This window comes from Clavelina lepadiformis, chromosome 4, assembly GCF_947623445.1.
Source record: "Clavelina lepadiformis chromosome 4, kaClaLepa1.1, whole genome shotgun sequence".
In the NCBI taxonomy this organism is placed as follows: Eukaryota; Metazoa; Chordata; class Ascidiacea; order Aplousobranchia; family Clavelinidae; genus Clavelina; species Clavelina lepadiformis.
In genome coordinates, this window is record NC_135243.1 from 1935094 (window position 1) to 1954009 (window position 18916).

Here is an 18916-nt window from a genome sequence, read left to right on the forward strand (position 1 = left end):
AGTCTACGTTACTTCCGATGCTTGTTACGTCATCGCGGCTTAAATCGTATTTCAGTTCGAATGTACAACAGGTACCAAACAGCGGTTTTTATGGTTTTAATTTTATTTATATGACTCGGTTTCAATTACATTTATTAATTTCAGAATAAAATTTGAAAAATCTTTTATAAACGACAATTCTATTTCTATCAATTCTATATCTCGCTCTAAATATTTCTCATTCATTTTAAGATTTAGTCAAAGTCGCCAACATTATGGCAGAAGTTAAGAAACATTAAGACACTCATGGTTACTAAAAGGTTGAAGATAAATTGTTAAATCTCTGATAGAACTTTTTCGTCGAAAACTAGCAGCAGAAAATGACACTCGGTTTTGTTTTGGTGGAAAGTTTGATGGATCAAAAATAAACGTAGAGTTATAAACTACAGCAATTGTTAAGTCATAACCACATTGATAAACAGCTCTACATATCTTAGTTACTTGACAACGTCAAAATGCAAGTTGCAGCAACGTGGCCCGGTTATTAGGCACAATACGTCATATTTCATCACCTATCTTGTACTTTGACTTAATACCTGTGCGGCCAAGAAAACCAAGACTACTGGAATTGTTTGAACGTTCATTTTTACGAGAATGACATCATTGTCAATGACGTCATTACTTGAACAATCTCTTAATTGAAACTTTTCTTATAGAGGCCTATAGCTGATGCAGAAAAAAGCGAACAAAATTTGTTTAATTTTATCCCAACTATTTTTATTAATAAAAGCATACCCATTAATTCCTGAACACATCCTCTGCTCTGGTTATAACTCAGACACCTCGCACTACAACTGTTGCTTTTATTCCAACGACATATGGGCTTTCTATGGCTATAACCATAACTTAATAAATCTTTCATTATACCTTACTTATAAATCTTTCTTGGAAGACAGAAAGTGAAAACAGTCATGACTGAAACAAGCAAGTCGAACATTAAAAGCTCGAGTAAAAAAAAGAAACAAACATAAAAGAAACAACTCAGAAGAGATTTCAATAAACACCGCAGGCTCCATCAATGCGGGTGGTTTTATAAATCCACCACGACACCGCGTCACTCTACAGCCCTGCACTGAACTAACTACCCAAGCATATGGCAAACTACATTATGAAGAAAATTTAATTTTGCGCGATGCCATTTCTTCTGAAGTTGAATTTTATCCAATTAGAGTGTAAATTCGAGGCCATATTAAGTATTCACTTATAACTCCATAATGCCATTTTTCTACTCAATTGTCTTGTTGCAATCTTGATCTTCAAAACTTGGATTGTAATTTTGTACAATTAAGTCATCTTTTTTTAATAAACCACGATTTTTGAGTGTCTAATTGCGCGTGTCTTCTCGCAAACGAGAACTTTTCAGCCTATAATTGTAAAACAGCTCGTTTGCTGTTATCTTCTGGAAAGTTAATTTTTTTACCAGCTACGAGTGGAAATTAAAGAAAATCGTTAAGTACAGTACGAAAATTATCGCGAGGTTAAATTAACGCCTTAGTGTCAGATTTCGTTCGCACTTGCCCGTAGAAGTGTTGCAACTAAATTTAACAATTTTTGAAAATTTGTAAGTTATGAAAGGACAGCATTTTAATGTTGATTTATCTGTTCCTGTTAACATGAATACGTAGAAAGGCTGAAGCTGCCCATTGTTGTTGTTGTTGTTAGGTAACGAGTCATTTGGTAACAGATTCATTGTAGGTTTAGTCCCCGCATGTTGGCGCTGTGTTGGATTTACACCAGAACCAACGCTGTGTTGACGGTCTAACAAATTCCTCTCCAATTCCAACAATATTAACTTTGTTCGAATTTACAGATTGTCAAAATACTGACGGTGCACTTCTGCACTAAGTGCAAGAATAGCAATTGATGTTTTAATAAAAGGCCGTTTGCGACATTTTTTGAGTAGACTACCTCTCGAAAAATTTTATCTTCCTTTCCTATTAATAGTTCCCCTAATTACATTATTTCCAAGCTATATGATATGACTTCTTAAAACTTTTTAGGTCTAAATACTTCCTGTGTGGGGCAGGAATTTACTATGACTGACAGCTGGATTGCATTAGCCGTTAGTTGGCGGTAGCTGCGATACTTGCTATAATTGTCAGGCCACGTTAGTAAATGCAAGCAAAACCATGCGCCAATTATCTCAAAAATCTTGACAAGAAGTGTTGTGTTTGCAAAATATGTCATGAAAGACTCCAAAATTTATCTGAGAAACAAAATATTGACGCTCTTAAATGCAGGCATAACCAATGGGTAGGACCTATTCTCAAGATGGGACATGTCTCAACTTTCGAAAAAGGGGGTGCTGTCTTCCAACTTTTGAAAAAGAGGGGCTAAAAACAGGACAACAAGTAAGATAAATTGACACGGTCGTGTGTTGAAAAGAATTTCGGTCCCGAGCTGGTTTATAAAGCGGTGACTACGTTTGATGCAAATATCAATTAAAAACTTTACACGGAAAATTTTATTTCATTTCGTATCAAAACTTCTCACTTTCTACTTAAACTAACTAACTTATTCCTTTTTGACACCTTGGCGTTACTCCCTTACGCCGTACCGGCAATAACTCATTTACGGGAACTGTGTTCCGGACCGTTCCACTTTTTTTACCACTGTGTATACGTCATGCCTCATCATGCGTCATCATGTGTATACTTCGTGCAAAGCAGTCGCTTTGCTACGATGGACGCGTGGCTCCAATAGCCATTGGCAGATGATGACTATGATGTGATGTTTTAGCGCTGAGGCAAAGTTAAATCGTGGAGCTCCATTGTCACCACGTCATAGTTATTCTGAAACAGCGGCGTAACCTAGGTTTTAGCCACCCTGCGCTAAAGCAAAACATATCGCCCCATTCCCGAAGCCATATTTTGAATTTCGTAGAAAGTCGAAGGTTTTTAAAGGCTGGTTGACCATCCAGGCCAAAACGCGAGGGACGCAAATTTTTTTATTTTTACACCTCACATAAAAGGAAGAAGCTTTGGTCGATACTTCCGCTCCGCAATGGATGTCTTTGGAGTTTTCATACTGAAAGAGGAAATTTTTGAGGTCTTACAAAAGCAAACGTATCAATTATTATGCATCCAGGGCCGGCCGAGTTTCGCTTTTCACCTTAACCGGCCATCATGAAAAGGTCGGGGTATAACTGCCAGTTTTTCGCTGCGCAAGAGAATCAACTTTCCGGAGAGTTTTCAATTGTACCTCAATAGGTTTATACCAAGTGTGTGTGCTCGCTAATGTACGAAATTATCAATAATTACGCAACGTACGTAACCACGTAACGGAGCTCCTGTTACAAACGTTTGGTACAAATTACGTTATTTCTATTTTAAATACTACTTTTTGGTACATTTTATGCACACAAACCATCGATAGCTATTATCTGTTTGCATTCTCTGTGTAAATACAATTGAAATGCGACATTTGCATTCGGCTCTTTGCCCACTTTGCCGTTTTTCAAAGCCGGGCAATAGCAGAAAACGATGTTGGTGATGTGACGTAATAACCGTCCTTTGATAACTATTGCTACAACTTTAAACCAAGTATGAAAATATGGCAGTGACGCTGCTAAGCTGTTAAAGTGATATCACACGGCACAAAGCCCACGACAAATATCGCTTTCGCGTCTCATGCAAAAGTAGATCACACACGACATCGACAAACTTACGAGTCTCGACACAATGATGTCAGCTTAAAAACAAAGCGTTTATATCGAACCTCTAAAACAAGGTTCTGACGTGCTGCTGTGCATTGTGTTGCGTATTAAGTTGTATCTTTTTCACCGTTTTGTTGTTGAATTAGTCTCAAAGGTATAATTTTTAGTCACTACATAAAATGATGTTCTTACAGCAGTCCACCTAGCGTTGCTTGTGCAAAAAAAGAGCGAAGAGCGAATAATCCCTAAAAGGGAGCGCGGGCGTGGTTCCGTTCCGACGTTGACAAAAGAGCTTTTGCTAGCTCAAACCAAATAAACAAATAAACTGCTTAACCTCTCGAGATCGTTCCTAAAGAATAGGAGCGATCTCGAAAACTCGTGCCTTAATATGAGAGTAATAGAGCATACAGCTCATCTCGAGTCGTTAAGCAGTTTATGAAGCGTAACAAGGAAAACGTTTTCACTCCCCGCATTTTGATAGGAGCATACAGTGGGCAGACGCTGGTATTTTAAAGCGGACTTTAAAACAATTTTCCCCGCTCCTCAACGCAATTCAAAATACGTCACTGCTTGCTAACCTGGTTGTCATAAAAACGGGGTGTAAGCAAAGACGCAGTTTCTTTCCGAATCTCAGGAACGCATAACAGCGACTGTTTTCGTAAATTTCCAGCCAAACAACTCGTAGCGAAAGTTGCAGCAGGAAGCTTATCCCCTGATATAACTCTGTGTGTTTGATGTCTTGCCCCAACTACACGCCGCATTGTTATTATTATTACTGCTGTTATTTGTCTGCATAAAGTTGATATAAATTTTGGTAGCTTATAGTTCTGTTAATCATAGGTTACAAGGTAGAGGCATCATTCGAGGCGGATGCTTTAGCCTACAAGCCATAGTACCAGTCGGATTAGATTTGAGCAGATATAGACAATTTAGAGCTGAACTCTACAAAGCAATTAGCGATGATAAAAAAAGCCTACTTATAACGTTTGGGCAGAAATATGATGCTAAAAATATGACACAAAACCAATTTCTGTCTTACAACAAATTTTATTTCCACAAAATTCACTCTGGATATTTCAAATCACAAAAATCAGCAAATCTAAAATATTACAGCAAATTCACCATTTAACATAATGCAGTGAATATTTATTTGAATAAGCATGTCAAACAACTATAATTATGACATCACTATTAGTTTATGTACAAATATAAATCAATTTTATCAACGAATAAGTAAATCTGTATATGACGCATCTGGTTGAGCAATCGCTCGATGTCGCAGAAGTCCGCGGTTCGAATCCCGGCCACGACGCAATTTCTTTTATAAAATTGAATCGATGTGTGGAAGGAATTTTTATAAAAATTGAGTAAATAATGTATTTCTGTTTAAAAATGAAACCTACTTACCATTATTACGTCAGCAGTGATTGCGCGGAGTGAGTTCGAGGCCACGACCAACATCAACTCGCAACCACTATAAATTAAAAATTTGGTTAAAAGTTAAATTTCTGTGCAAAGTTCAAGTTGACACAAACATGACAAGATATAAAGAATACCGAGTCATGAAGCTGGTCAAGGACGAGTTGAATTTCTTGTTTCTCGCTCGAATTTGCGGAGAATCTTCCATCTCCGAAGCAACCAGCCATCCACAGATATTCTTCAATTTTAGTGAAAAATTCTGGTCCTGGAATGTCTTTGATTTTGTTGCCACTGATGCTCAACACTTTTACCTGCAGATGAAATGTTTGTAAACTACAACCTGGTGTATTGATGAAGCTAATATATTACTACATACAAGTTAATATTACCATTAATTGGTTAATAACTAACCAGCACCACGTGGTCAGATTTAGGCCTAGCCTACTGGTCCAACACAAATTCTTGGTTTTTGAATTAAATAGAAATAATTTTGAGCGGCCAATTAAAACCGGTATCGAGTATTAGTTGTAGAAACAAATCCTGATAATAAGTTTGCAAAAATATTTTCAGTTTTAAATAAAATGAAACTTTTCAGTTGACCCAAAAATTAACCGGTACATGCCAGGCTAAAACTGATCCAACAAAATTTTGTCATTTTTTCGTTAAAAAGTAGGAATTTCAAGCGACCAAGTTTATCGCAGGTTCCACATTCCTTGTAGATTCAAGTAATCACTAAACCGTCGCAAAATTATTCTGCAATTTTATATAAATTAGCACAAAATATCCGACCTACACTGCCCAGTAATCTCAACAAACTGCCTTGAAAAATATCTTCGTACTAGCGATGATGACGTCATAAACACAAATGTAAACAATTGATTATGACGTCATATGTTGTTCTAAGCAAACGATAAAAAGTTGAATAAATCGTCAAACCTTTCCAGGCATCTCAGAGATCGCCGAAATAAATCTTTCCACATCACCAGGGGAGAAGCAGTTGTCCAGATGAAGCTCCTTTAACTCCTTTTGTTGTTTCCTTAAAACGTCACAAAAGATCGCGGCTTCCGATGATGACAATTTCAATGGATTCAGATCCAGCTCTGTTGGAAAGCGCAGTGACGCCATATTGAAGAGTTCCATGTCGCTGGATTCGTTTAATTCGCATAAAAGCGAAATATATCTGCGTTTGTCGTCATCTAAACAAACATAATAGTTAATTATTTACCGGTTGTAGTTCGCCGCGTTATAGAAATAAATTTAAGACGGAAATTTTTCATGTTTAGGCAACAAAGTCAAGTTGAAAGCGAAAACTTACTTTTCTTTAAATTATCTGTTTGGGACGAATTAAAAAAAGAAGCAGGCATTTTAAACTGAAGATAAACTTAATGCAACAACCAGAATTGATCTAAATGACATGTGGCCTATTTAGCCGGCAAATATTTTCACCAGAATCACCGGCAGCCTACTAAGCTAGGCTCTGTATACTAGCACTGGCAATATGTTTGCAATAGACATGTAAATTACAAAACTTACTTTTACTTGGCCTAGTAGGCTGTTGTACTAATCTACCAGTGATTATGTGGAAATATTTCCCGGCTAAATAGGCTACATGTCATTTCAATCAAGTTTCACAAAATATTATTACAGAAATATTTTCACAGCATCTCCAGTCTGCCAGCAGCCTTACTGTACTAGGCCAAATAAAGGTAAGTTTTGAAATTCAACGTAAATGTGTGTTCTGCTGCACTTGATGCATGTCTATGGCTAATAATACATAACATGCACATGCAGTTTATTCATTTAATCGCAGATTTAGGACAAAGTCAGAAAATAAACTTACGTGACCAATCTCTATACTGCAGTTTCTCAAATCGTACCAGCTGTGACTTTAGTGCTTCTGTCCAAATCCTCCTCTTCTCAGCAACATCTGGAAATAAAATGTTATCAAGCTTAATACTGACAGGTGACAAATATAGTCTAGGCCTATACACAGGGTTGCCATCAGTCTCAACTCAAAAATAAGGACGACTAGAAAATGAACGAGGAATACCACCTTAAACAGTGTACAACAAGAGAAAGCAACCAATGTTCCTAAAAAAAAAAAAAAAGCAAGACACTATCTGCATGTTCATAATTTTGGTATCTCTTTGGTACAAAATGGTATCGTAAAGGTGACAAAATGCCCAAAATAAGGACAAAAGTGCCCACCTCCGCCCTAAAAATAAGGACGAAAGTGAAAATAAGGACATTTCTTAGAAATAAGGACAAACATATTTTCTAAGACACGGACCTTTAAAATAAGGACAAATCTTATAAATAAGGACGGTATGGCAACCCTGCCTATACAAAATAGCTTGCAAGTAACTGTAGGCTAGAATGCAGTGAAATGTACTAAATAAAACTATTGCCAATTTTTTTGCATATAAGCCTACTTGCTGATTTGCTAAATTTGCATTTTTTTAACTGACTGGATGCCATTTACTGAAGTTGCACTTTTGATTTACCAAACTGTGCGAATGGCTGCTCATAAAACAGACAACTATTTTATCGTTTTGCTGCTGATTACTAACGTTCTAAAACAATATTTTCATACAAATTTGATAAAGTGTAGTTTCCGAAATAGGCACAGTATATATAATGTTGAAAACAAAAAATTGGTTGTAGTAATATTTTAAGACTGCATGTTAAGAGCAGTTGCTAGAGGATCTTTTATTTTATAACGGTTATGTATTACAATGCATTGTTTTAAATAATATGCAAACTGTGCATGACACCGTTTTATTATAAAGTACATGGATCTCGAACAGTCAGAGGTGGGCACTCAGTACGTAGAAAGTACCATCGGCAAAACATGTACCAACGGTTCCGGTATTTGGTACTATTTCAAAAAAGTAGTCCGGTACTTTGCCAGTACTGGGTACCAAACTACTTTTCGTACAGTGGATCATGTTACAAGTGCAACTTTTGCTGATATTATGGCCCCGCTAAAGGTTACTTCAGGTCAAAAACAATGTGAACTCACTCTATGCCGCTTTATTAGACATTTGTAGATTAAAAAAGAGCAAAAAACACTAAAATTGAAATCAAGTTTCAATTAAAATGAAATTTTAAAAAGCAAACTTCTGAAAACCTTGAAGTAATCATTTTAGAAGTACCAAGCACTGGGACGAACTTAAATTTCTAGAAAAAAGTAATTCAGTACAGGGTTTCTGTACTGTTCTCTAAAAGTACCGATGGTATCGGTACTGAATATAGTACCGCAATAAAATAATTTGGTAGTATAGTACTGCTGTACTGCTCACCTCTGAGAACTGTACTAAGTCTTGCTCAATAACCGATGTTTGATTGGTGGGGAATCATCTCTGAGGTCGTGTAAAAACTATCTTCTAATACCATGATAGCAAAGAGAAATGAACGAAATTATTACACTGCATGTTAATGCAGTAGACTTCGCTTATTATGACTCTCTTTGGACCAAACCATTCTGGTCACAACATCGGAATAGTCATAATAACCACAGCTGCAAGCCTGATATAGCACCACACACTAAGCAGTATCGACACAGTCGGAAAAAAATTGACTAAACTTTCTAAAATCTCATACATTTCTTACATGATGCGAAAGAAAACTCACATGGCACAATCATTCCTGTCACATTGCATAATTGACAAAGAAACATTGGGTGAATAAAATTGAAAAAGTGGTCGTAATACTCAAATACAGGTCATAGTAAACAGAGACATTTGTATGGCAAAATTTGGGACTATATCATCATGGTCATATAAAGCGGGTTGTCATATTAAAGCCGACTTTATTGCATATAAATGTGTAGCACACCATATGGTGGCTATCATTTTTTTACATGAGTTGGTAGGGGTGGCCAGTGTAAAATAACATAAGTGTTAGCCTAAACCATATTTCAGCTATATTAATTTCTGTTGGCGGAGAAACTAAACAGAAACAGGTTTTGCTTGCTTTCGTAGTAGTGCTGTAATTGCTTTTGTAAGGTAATTGCTTTTGTAATAAGGAGAGGAGTACTGAATCAGTTTATGAGTATCAAAACCAAATTTTTGAAAAAACAATCGAAACATTGCGACCAAACCATGTATTATAGTATTATACAGATGACTGTAACAGTGCTTATGCTCCAAATTAGTTTATTCTAATTTTCTGCTAGTATGTTTAGTTGTGATTTTCAGTGTCAAAACACTTGTATATAGCAAAATGGCAATATAAATGATTTCCTGCTGTGACACAAAAACTTGTAAATTAGTATTTAATTTGCAATGCTTTTTCTCTATTTTATATTTAAAGAAATTTATATTCTTAGAATGACAACTCATTCGCAAAACAGCCACTGAAGTATTCTTCCACAATCTGCACTCAACCTCAGAGACATGCGCAACAAACACGATGTCTATAGTAATGAGCAAGCATACCACGAACATCACATGCATTTGTGTGACGTGAAGACCACCTTGTGCTGCTAGAAAAATGGGCATCCAGGCCGGATAGCGACTGTCAAAACGGCGACTTCATAATAGCGACGTAATCAAGTGAGCGACATTCCAAACAGCGATTGTATAAATGCCGACTGCATTAAAACAGCGACTGTTATGATAGCGACTTAACTAGGCTTACCATATTTTTTTGATTGAAAAGCGGGACGCTTCAGAACAACAAGCCCTATCAGATAAATGTTGTTTACATTTTACTAGAAGTATGAGACTATTTTGGATTCCTATCGTCAGGGACAACTGAAGTGGACTCAAAATTGGACTGAAGTCAAATCACTGAAACCTGGACTCGCTCCAAGAAGTGTACATATCGACTTTGAACTAGTTTCCAAAGCTGCGCTCATTGAAGCATTTCCTCAAACGCACATCTACGGCTGTTACTTTCACTTGGGACAATCGCTCTGGAGAAATATTCAGGAAAACGGACTGCAACGGTTATATGTGCAAGACGACAATATTCGGATGGCACTGAAAATGCTCCTTGCTCTTGCCTTTCTACCAGTGGATGAAGTGAGTGATGCCTTTGATGAATTGGTGGCAGACTACCCAGCAGAAGTAATGCCTCTCGTAAATTACTTCGAAGACAACTACGTGGGCCGAAGAAACAGACGGGGAGACAGACGACAACCATTGTTTCCCGTACATATGTGGAGTGTGAAAGCCAGACAAGATGCGGGACTGCCACGAACCAACAACCAGCTAGAGAATTGGCACAATGCGTTTCATGGATCAACGGAAACTCATCATCCTTCCATCTTTCGATTCATCGAAGCTTTAAGACGGGAGGAAGCCCTTCAACGGGCAAACCGAACCCAGCTACTACAAGGCAGAGACCTGACTCAGCGAATGAAAAGATACGTGACAATGAACACACGAATCACTGTTGTACAGCAAAATCGAGGCCAGTATGATCTGCGGCAGTTCCTTCGAGCCCTTGCTCACAATTTAGAAATAAACGTGGCTTGATTTTTATTGCAAGACTTTTGATTGTTTTAAAGTCCCTTTTGGTTTCAATCTTTTTCTAGACCCTGAATTTTATTGCAAGGCTTGACGACTTTCTGTTGTTTGGCTTGACTAGCCTATTTCTTTTTAAATCATGTGACTTCTATGGATAGTCCAAATAAAATGTTGTTTTAAAGTCCCTTTTGGTTTCAATCTTTCACTACGCAGTGTTTGCCTGTTTGTGCGTGCATACGTGTGTAGAGAGGTGTGGGGGATGGAAGGTATGTGTGGAGGGGGTGAAAGAGTGCGTGTGCGCGTAAGCCTTGGATTTAATAAAAGAAGTGAGGTCGCTGTTTTTGATGAATCGCTGTCGTATAGTCGCTCTATTGACAGTCGTTGTTTTAAATGAATCGCTGTCGTGTGGTCGCTCTATTGACAGTCGCTATTTGTAACCCGAGCCGAAAAATGCTATCAAACTGCAACAGACCTGAGTGAAATTTATGTCAAACCAAAACTGATGAAAATCAATGAAAAGCCTTGTTTAAGTACCGGCTTATAACAGCAGTTACAATTCTGAAACTGATCAATAGTCAACCACTGACTCTTTCTCCAGTAACAACTACAGAGTGATCACATGATTTGGCAATGGACATTGTTTATATTACTGTAACAATATTCATCATTATCCCTTAAAACAGAGTAAACATTGTATACTGTGCTGCATTTGCCACAATAAGACACTGACAAAAGAAATACTTCATGCAACTTATATATGTTTATTTATTGCCAGTGCTGGTCTTAGGCCATTGCCAGTGATTTAACCAACTTGGGCTACATGCTGCTTAGTACCAAAACAGAAATAGCATTTCTTTGCGCAAATCACAGTGCTCTCAATTTGTTCTCGAAGTGTTATTATCAATGTTATTATTTAACTTTCTCGAAAGAGAATGTGAACTTGCTGAAAACATATCACAAAGCAAAGCTTTGATGAGAGCTGATTTGCAAAGATTTTATATTTGGTTAACGTTGTTATGAATATTATTCCATAAAGTTATTGGCAAAAAATGCCTACCATCAGTTCTTGCATTGGGTTCATGCTTAGTAAGACCTGTCCTGTATACTGTACAACACAAAAATGACAATTTATTGACTGGCTGTGTTGAATGACGTGGATATGACAATGCACAAATTACAGTTAATGCCACGGAACTTACAAGCAATGTGCGAAAACAAATGTACCCAATATTGAGCCTTATACCACCCAAATAGATTTGTGTAATTCCGTTGATTCAAGTAATGTACAAAATGTTGTATCAGTGTTTGTGTAGCAATTTGTAATACAGTAAAAGCTCATTAACTTGACTTCATTTCAATGGAAATTCAAACACATTAAGGCAATTTAACCTTATAAAATGAATATAAACCGGTAATAGTAACTGAAGTGTACTTTTTGTTTCCCAGAGCATAGTTAGCACTAATTATCTCAACATTAGTGAAAAAATCATCATCAGTAGAAATAAACATAAACACCATAGTGATTTACTGATTTGATTCGGTAATGGGTTATTATAAGCTAGAAATTTAGCCTGTTCATCCAAAGTTGTCTAACTCAATGTGTTTTCAACTCAAAGATACGATTTTAACTTTAGCGAATCACATTTAATAACTTTAGCTGAAGGTTATACTCAAAATATGCAACAACAAATGAAAACAACTGTTATGTGAACAATTTAAGAAAGTAAACTAAGTGAGACAAAAGCAGTTCTAGAGCTCCACAACGCTAGTGTACAAAGCCAAGCATATAAGACTTAAACAGATATAGCAGTAGCACAGCAACAAACATGAGTGCTACATCTAATAACATCATCATGCTGTGTAATACTTCCACAAGAACAAATCACATCTAATTTACAAAAAAGAGTCATTGTAAAAGATGATAAATGAATGGAACTATTATACCCCAGTCATGTGTTTATGGTTATTTGCAGCCAATTTTACCCGCCTATTATAACTGGAAGTAGGTTGATTGGTCCTTTTACTTTGTGCTAAAGGTTAACCACTTTTCGATGTTATTATTATGCAGTTGTGTTTAAGTTCTTGGACCTAAAAAAACAACGTCCATAAAAGCTTTTGTAAAATATGGGCAGAGCTTTCACATTGGAACATTTCTGAAAGCAGTAACCCAGGAAATTTAGCTTGACGGTTATAACATCTATTATATGCAAGTTTTGCAATTTGTTAGCCGGTAGTTTGCTAAAATTTACAGTAGCCTGAAATGAGGGCAAAGACAGAGCAAGGCAAAAATGATTAAAAAGGATCGTAATTGTAGTTCTGTAGTTGCAAATTACACGAAAATGTGTTTACCGGTATCCTATAGCCTACATTGGCTAACTACCGTACTCAAACTACTCAGAAAACTATTCATATTTTATTTTACATCCTACCAAATTCTTTAGCCTACTATGTTTCTCATACACTGAAACATGCCGTAATCTTCGGCGACTTTTCTTGGAATATTACTAAGTTTTAGTCAGACATAAAACGTAAGTTTTTCACATATATGCTTATTACCGGTACTTTACCACAAGTTTCGGCTTTAGCATTACCCTTGTTCTATGGTGATGACGGGATTATTCAGACGCCATGTAATCTCCATACCTCATTAATTTTGGTAGTTTCCATCTTAACTTCGCAACGTTTACTTTTAGAGTATAACTAAAATTTTAAACAGTTGTGCAAGTAGCAGTCACAGTTAACTTCATCAATTGCAAGTCTGGATCAGTTTGATAAAAAATGACAACAATGAATCGATCACGTGACTTTGTTGTTATTTTGATTATTTTCACAGTAACCATTAGAGACGATGTTTCAATCAAACCTTTAAAAGTTTTAATAAATTCTTTGCTATGTGCTTCGTAGTATTTTAGGATTGATTTATAATGAAAATAAAATCATTAAAATGAACAGTTATTTTTTACTCGATACCATTTAAAATTAAATTTTATTCTTTGCCGTTATATTATTGTGATGCACTTTTAGCCTGCGAGGCAACATTTGCATGTTTTATTTGTGGTAATTATCATCGTAATTGTTTATATCTTTGCGACCACCTACGTCGGAAAAAATTTTCGTCACTCATATTTAAGGCATAAAATAAAACGAAAAACATGTGATTGAATGGATACGTTTTTGTAGTATTATTGTAGAATTAGAAGATACGGGGTTGTCAATAAAATGAACATCATATTGACAAAGCTTGTCAAGTTGGGGCGAGCACAATATTATCATGACCCTTGCGACGGAATATTTCATCACCGATAGAAACGAAACTCATCCAAATTTGGTCAGAAAACACAAGCTCTAACCTTATGACCATCAACTGTGAGTGTAGCTTAAAATTTATTGTTTTCTGCTGGCTTGTGTGCTTGGCATGAAAGAACGCTGTGAACGCGCTTTAGAGTTGAAAAGTAAGATTTAAAGGCTTTGAGACTAATTTTCAATTCATGGTGATTTATAAAGCAAAACTAGTGACTTGACTAACTTTTTCTTAAGTGGGATAGATTGTGTTAGCGACATGTAGCTTACTCATTACACTGCATAACTCTTTACAACTATGCGCTTCGAAAAAATATGATCGAATTTTACGGTTAAGTGCAATAATAATAAAGTAAACACAATAAAGTTAATGAACAATACATACCTGGAGAAAATTGATCATTCGGGAAAACTTTTTCATTCCCGGATTGTTCATGTGCTTTTTGCCTAAATACAAGGCTTGTGAGAAGTTAAAATTTTATGGTAGGCATATTTGCGATCCAAATTTCAATTGTAGGCTTTTGAAGTACGCAAAAGTTAGATGAAAACAACCTTGTACTTTCGGTTTCACTGTTGTCGGCTGCTGTGACCTGGTTGATGCTTGGATCTATGAAAGCATAAAGGTAGTTAATGAATATTCATTTCTTGGCGATAAATGAAAGAATTACAATAAAACGTGACTTAGCAAGCGAATTTGACATTGTCTTGACATACCTTTCATCATATCTACCAGCAAGCCGCAGACAAATCTACGGATAACAGACCATTTTTCACTAGAGAAAAGCTGGTTGTCAACAAGGCCCTTAAACTCAATGAATGACAAGTTACTAATCATATGTTTAGCGGTGAAAAACTCCTGGTATAGCTGATGGGCGAAGAAATACTTCACATGGCCGTCAAACACGCGGCTGGTAGCAGTGAAATGGGCGTAAATTCCGACGACGATATCCTGTATCTCGTCTGGTTCAAGGCCAACTGCTCTGAGGTCGTCTCGTGTGATGACAACTGAAGACCTCATGGTAGCTTTGTAGGCAACTTCACTAAGCTGTCATATAAAATAAGTAATATCACGTTTTTGTTATCATTACAACTTTGGTTAATTAAAACTATAACAATCTACTGACCTGCCCCATAAGTAAAGTGATGTCTTGGTGTTTTGCGTGATTACTGCATCTCAGATTTTCCAACACAGTTGAAAAAACCCGAGTGGTTGTGTTGATTTCGCCAACATTTTTGGATGGATTTAGACCTGCTGCGATTACCAATTGGAGTAACAATGGGTTAAAACACAACGAAAAGACAACTGGGGCACTCTCAGAGAGATGTTTCCACAGCTTGTCGGCCGATTCACCCGAATAGGCATAGAATAATTTCTTCATACTCTCATAAGGGAGGTCACCAAGCAGGATTGTGGCATCAGGGCGTAGGGACTCAGGAAGTGCAATAACGCTGTGGGGCCTGGAGGTAAATATAAGTTTAACCTTTCTAAGGAAATGTTTGCAGCAAAGATTTGCAATTAGATCTGATACACTTTGGGGAGTATCATATGACACTTTAGGTGCGTTCTTGTTGAACGACCAGTCGGCTTGATCCATTCCGTCAAAGAGCAGGAGACATTTCTTCTGATTTCTTTTTACCCATTCCCACACGTATTCACAAGTGGCATCGTCCAGTTCTGGAAAATTATTATCTATCAGCAGTGTACGTAGCTTTAGCTTCTCGCCGTCGGGTAAATCCATAAACCTAGAGTACAAGCAAAAGTATTCTTGGGTCTTGGCCAGACGTTTCGACAACGTAGTCTTTCCGGATCCAGGGTAACCGACAATTGCCGAGAATCGTTCGCTGGACTTTAGTAAGTTATCAAAGGAAACATTTCTATTGTGTTCCATCCCCTTCGGCTTTTCAGTTGACGGGGCATAGGTTTCATGTTCAGGGACTGCACCTCCCTCGAAGAAAGAAACTTCACTGTAATTTGGATGGACAACTGGAATATCTGCTGCTGAAACTTTGATTCCGGCTTGTAGCCTGATGTCGTCTTCACGACGTTCAAATTGCAACTGGCAAACTTTTTTAATGGCTTCTTTCATTTTCCGATCTGATGACCGAATAAATATCAATTTCAATCTCAACATGTTAATTTTTCAAGAAATTTAACTAAGCATTTATCAATTATTCAATTGGAATTGATAAATATATTGCTTGTGTACTTACTTTTTTTGCCTGGAAATAGTTTTCCTAAAAAGTAAAATCCAACAACATTAAAACAGTAAGATTAAAAGATTATCTTTGTAACTTATAAGTATGTTATTTACTAAATAGCTGATTGAAACTAAATGCTCCATCGAATTACCAACACTACGACGATATTTCTGATGTAATTTGGATTACAGTACATATATTTGATGAGATAAACACTTACTCAGGTTTGTCATGAGTCGAGATTTTTGTTTCATATTGGTAGCATTGCTGGTGGAAAACCCTCTTTCTTGACCTGAAAGAACTTTCCAGTATTAAAATCTATTTTACATCTTTTTTAACCTCAGCAATGCATACAAAAGAAAAACGAATATCATTAACTTAGTACGTTATCTAGTCAAATAAAAATCTTTTACCATTGAAAGGTGCTTTTATACTTGGAATTTCTTTGTTTGGTTCCATACGTGCTCTAGACGTTGATGGTTGATTGGATAACTGACTTCCTTGATCTGAAGTTGGTCAGTAGAACAGCATTTTAAAGAGGAAAAGCACAAAATAAACGCTTATGTGTTACATATAACAGTATTTTATATTTTTGAAATGTCTAATTGTCAGGAAATGTTAACAAAGTAATTGTGTTTTGTGAACCTACTTTATAAGCTTAATTATAAACGTTTTTTAATTTTGATAAACTTAAAATCACCAACAAATTTTTTAATAATTGAAATTAAATTAATTGCTTTATAGAAGATGCCAGTTGTATTAAGCAGGGTGTTGGTGTTTATGCTTACTGAGGAAGCAATACCTGTATTTAATGAAGCATTCAAAGATGGAGATGTTTCTGGGCTGGAATCTAACTGGCGTGACGTTCTTGGTAGATCAGAGTTGGCTGGTGTGTTTGCAGCTTGAGAGAACATTGCTTGCTTGGTTTGGATACCACTTGAGTTTTCTAATAAAACAATTTTGTTTTGACTGAATTACGATTATTTTCAGTGCAACAAAACAAGCAAACGAGTATTGTGGATAAAATTTTGCATTTAAACCATCATCATAATGCTTATTTTGATTCAATAAGGGTTTAGTTGTCTGAGCCGCAAGATTGAACTTTGTTGTACAAGTAACAACACCCTGGTAATGAAATCTTTAAGTTCTACGGTACAGCCTAATGGTAACAAATTTTACAGCCTAGTAATAATAATTTTTCATCATCACCAACTACAAAACAGAGTTAGATGTAATTTGATACGTTTTAAAGGAATTCACCTGGCACCTGAGCAATAGATCTGGATAAAGTTATTTCTATAAGTTAAATGATATTATTATTGTGACGAGATCTTACATATCATTTTGCTTTAAATGTTGATGAACTCCATGTTTTGAAGTGAAATTATTACTGTTTTTTTTGGGAAAGCTTCAGTGTAGTTGGCGCCATTCAAGTAAAAATTCAAAAGATAGCTTCGATATTAATTATATGCTGCCAACAGTTGTTTAGTTGAAATATGAAAATGCGACTGTAGGCAATAAAAACGACAGGTCAACGTCTTGTAATTCACATTTTGTTCCCGTGTTAACAAATGAAGAAGCAATGACATTGTTCATTGATCTCTCTTGGTCACTGACTCACTTGTTTCTCCACTGCTACAGTTTGTGTTAATTTTAAATTCTCAATGTTTTTCGTTCTGTTTCCGCTTATAGGAATTACAGACAATGTGTTGCTAATGTTGGTTGACACACAGCCTAAGAAGTGATGTGTTATAGGTGTTATGAATTTCGTTTAACTAAACATAGGTTTTATTAGTTAACAAAACATGTTTAGTACCTAATAACTGCTTTATAGTATATAATCTAATCATTACCTGAAGAAGATACCTCAGTGTTCAAAGCATCGGTTTGATTGGTTAATTCTGAGATATCTGTTTTGGACTCAACATGTGGTTTTGCTTGGATCGGTTGCTTCGGATGGGTCACATCAGGTGGGTCTAGAAATTAAAAAATGAGCAAATATTACCATAGAAACAACAGAAATATCTGAATTAAGATTAACATTGTACAATATAAAAAGAACTTATAAACAATAACAAATTCAGTTAATTTTTTACTGATAAAATCGTGGTCTTTTTATTTCAACTTATGAGTTTAATTACCAATTTCCTTGATAAGTTTGTCAAAGTTATCCTGAAATGATTCTTTGCTAAAATCGTAGTAGAGTTTTCCCGACACCAAAAGAGCTTTTGATAAAAATTGTAAAATTAAAAATAAAATCTGTGGTGAAAGCTGGCGATAAAAATCAATTCAGTAAAGAATATCGAAAGATAAAAAGAGAAAAAACACATAAACTTACATAAATTATTAGTTAAAGCAAGAGCAGAATATATAGCACTCTTAAAGTTAACATTCAATTGATTTATCACCACAAGCTTTCGTATACTTGAGTTTGCGTCTTCTGGTGTAGCAATTATGATTAATAATGAAAATAACAATACTAAATATAATGTTACCATTCAAACCTTAAGCAACATCCCATTTTGTCACATATAAGTCAATTTAAAAAAATCAACGAGTTATAGGCATTAAAATGCGTTGAAAACAACCAAGCACAGATTAAAGATATCACAAAATGCATACCTGGCCAGCCATCCATTTTATAATTGTCATGGGTGATAATGGGTATTATACGTTTTCTCTTGTCAGCAGCAAGTTTGCCTTCCCTTTTGCAGTTTTCACTGAGTTTATAACTTTCGGACAGAAACATGAGGACCAAGTAAGCGTTGTCAACAGCTTCATACATTTTGTCATAAATTTTTCCTTTCATCTCGTTTTTATCAATCCACAC

At 36.0% G+C, this 18916-nt stretch overlaps 2 protein-coding genes across 3 annotated transcripts; one reads left to right on the plus strand and one right to left on the minus strand.

The window, feature by feature from the left end:
* Window positions 1-4844: 4844 nt before the first annotated feature.
* LOC143452370 (protein NLRC5-like) lies at window positions 4845-18916 on the minus strand. The gene is made up of 16 exons (XM_076953313.1): window positions 18709-18916; window positions 18228-18311; window positions 17940-18062; window positions 16889-17032; window positions 16500-16592; window positions 16307-16378; window positions 16099-16122; window positions 15012-15982; window positions 14602-14932; window positions 14440-14494; window positions 14273-14334; window positions 6954-7040; window positions 6050-6309; window positions 5251-5424; window positions 5102-5168; window positions 4845-5012 (listed from the first exon to the last, which is right to left on the minus strand). Exons 1-15 carry the CDS (start codon window positions 18893-18895, stop codon window positions 5112-5114), a joined length of 2724 nt encoding a protein of 907 aa, XP_076809428.1. The 5' UTR covers window positions 18896-18916; the 3' UTR covers window positions 4845-5012; window positions 5102-5111.
* On the plus strand, window positions 9448-10851 carry LOC143453384 (uncharacterized). 2 transcript variants are annotated; one of them, XM_076954713.1, is made up of 2 exons: window positions 9448-9669; window positions 9832-10851. In XM_076954713.1, the coding sequence occupies exon 2, from the start codon at window positions 10093-10095 to the stop codon at window positions 10594-10596; it is 504 nt and encodes a 167-aa protein (XP_076810828.1). In that variant the 5' UTR covers window positions 9448-9669; window positions 9832-10092; the 3' UTR covers window positions 10597-10851. The 2 variants fall into 2 exon arrangements, with proteins under 2 accessions (XP_076810828.1, XP_076810829.1); XM_076954714.1 differs by having other exon boundaries at window positions 9865-10851.

Excerpts from the sequence above, each read along its gene's own strand:
- LOC143453384 (XM_076954713.1), top strand. The coding sequence starts at position 10,093 with ATGGCACTGAAAATGCTCCTTGCTCTTGCCTTTCTACCAGTGGATGAA.
- LOC143452370 (XM_076953313.1), bottom strand. The coding sequence starts at position 18,895 with ATGAAAGGAAAAATTTATGACAAAATGTATGAAGCTGTTGACAACGCT. Across the intron at positions 15,983-16,098 it reads ACTATTTCCAGGCAAAAAAA|ATCGGAAAATGAAAGAAGCC; the intron begins GTAAGTACACAA and ends TTCGGTCATCAG. Across the intron at positions 5,425-6,049 it reads TCTCTGAGATGCCTGGAAAG|GTAAAAGTGTTGAGCATCAG; the intron begins GTTTGACGATTT and ends TTTCATCTGCAG.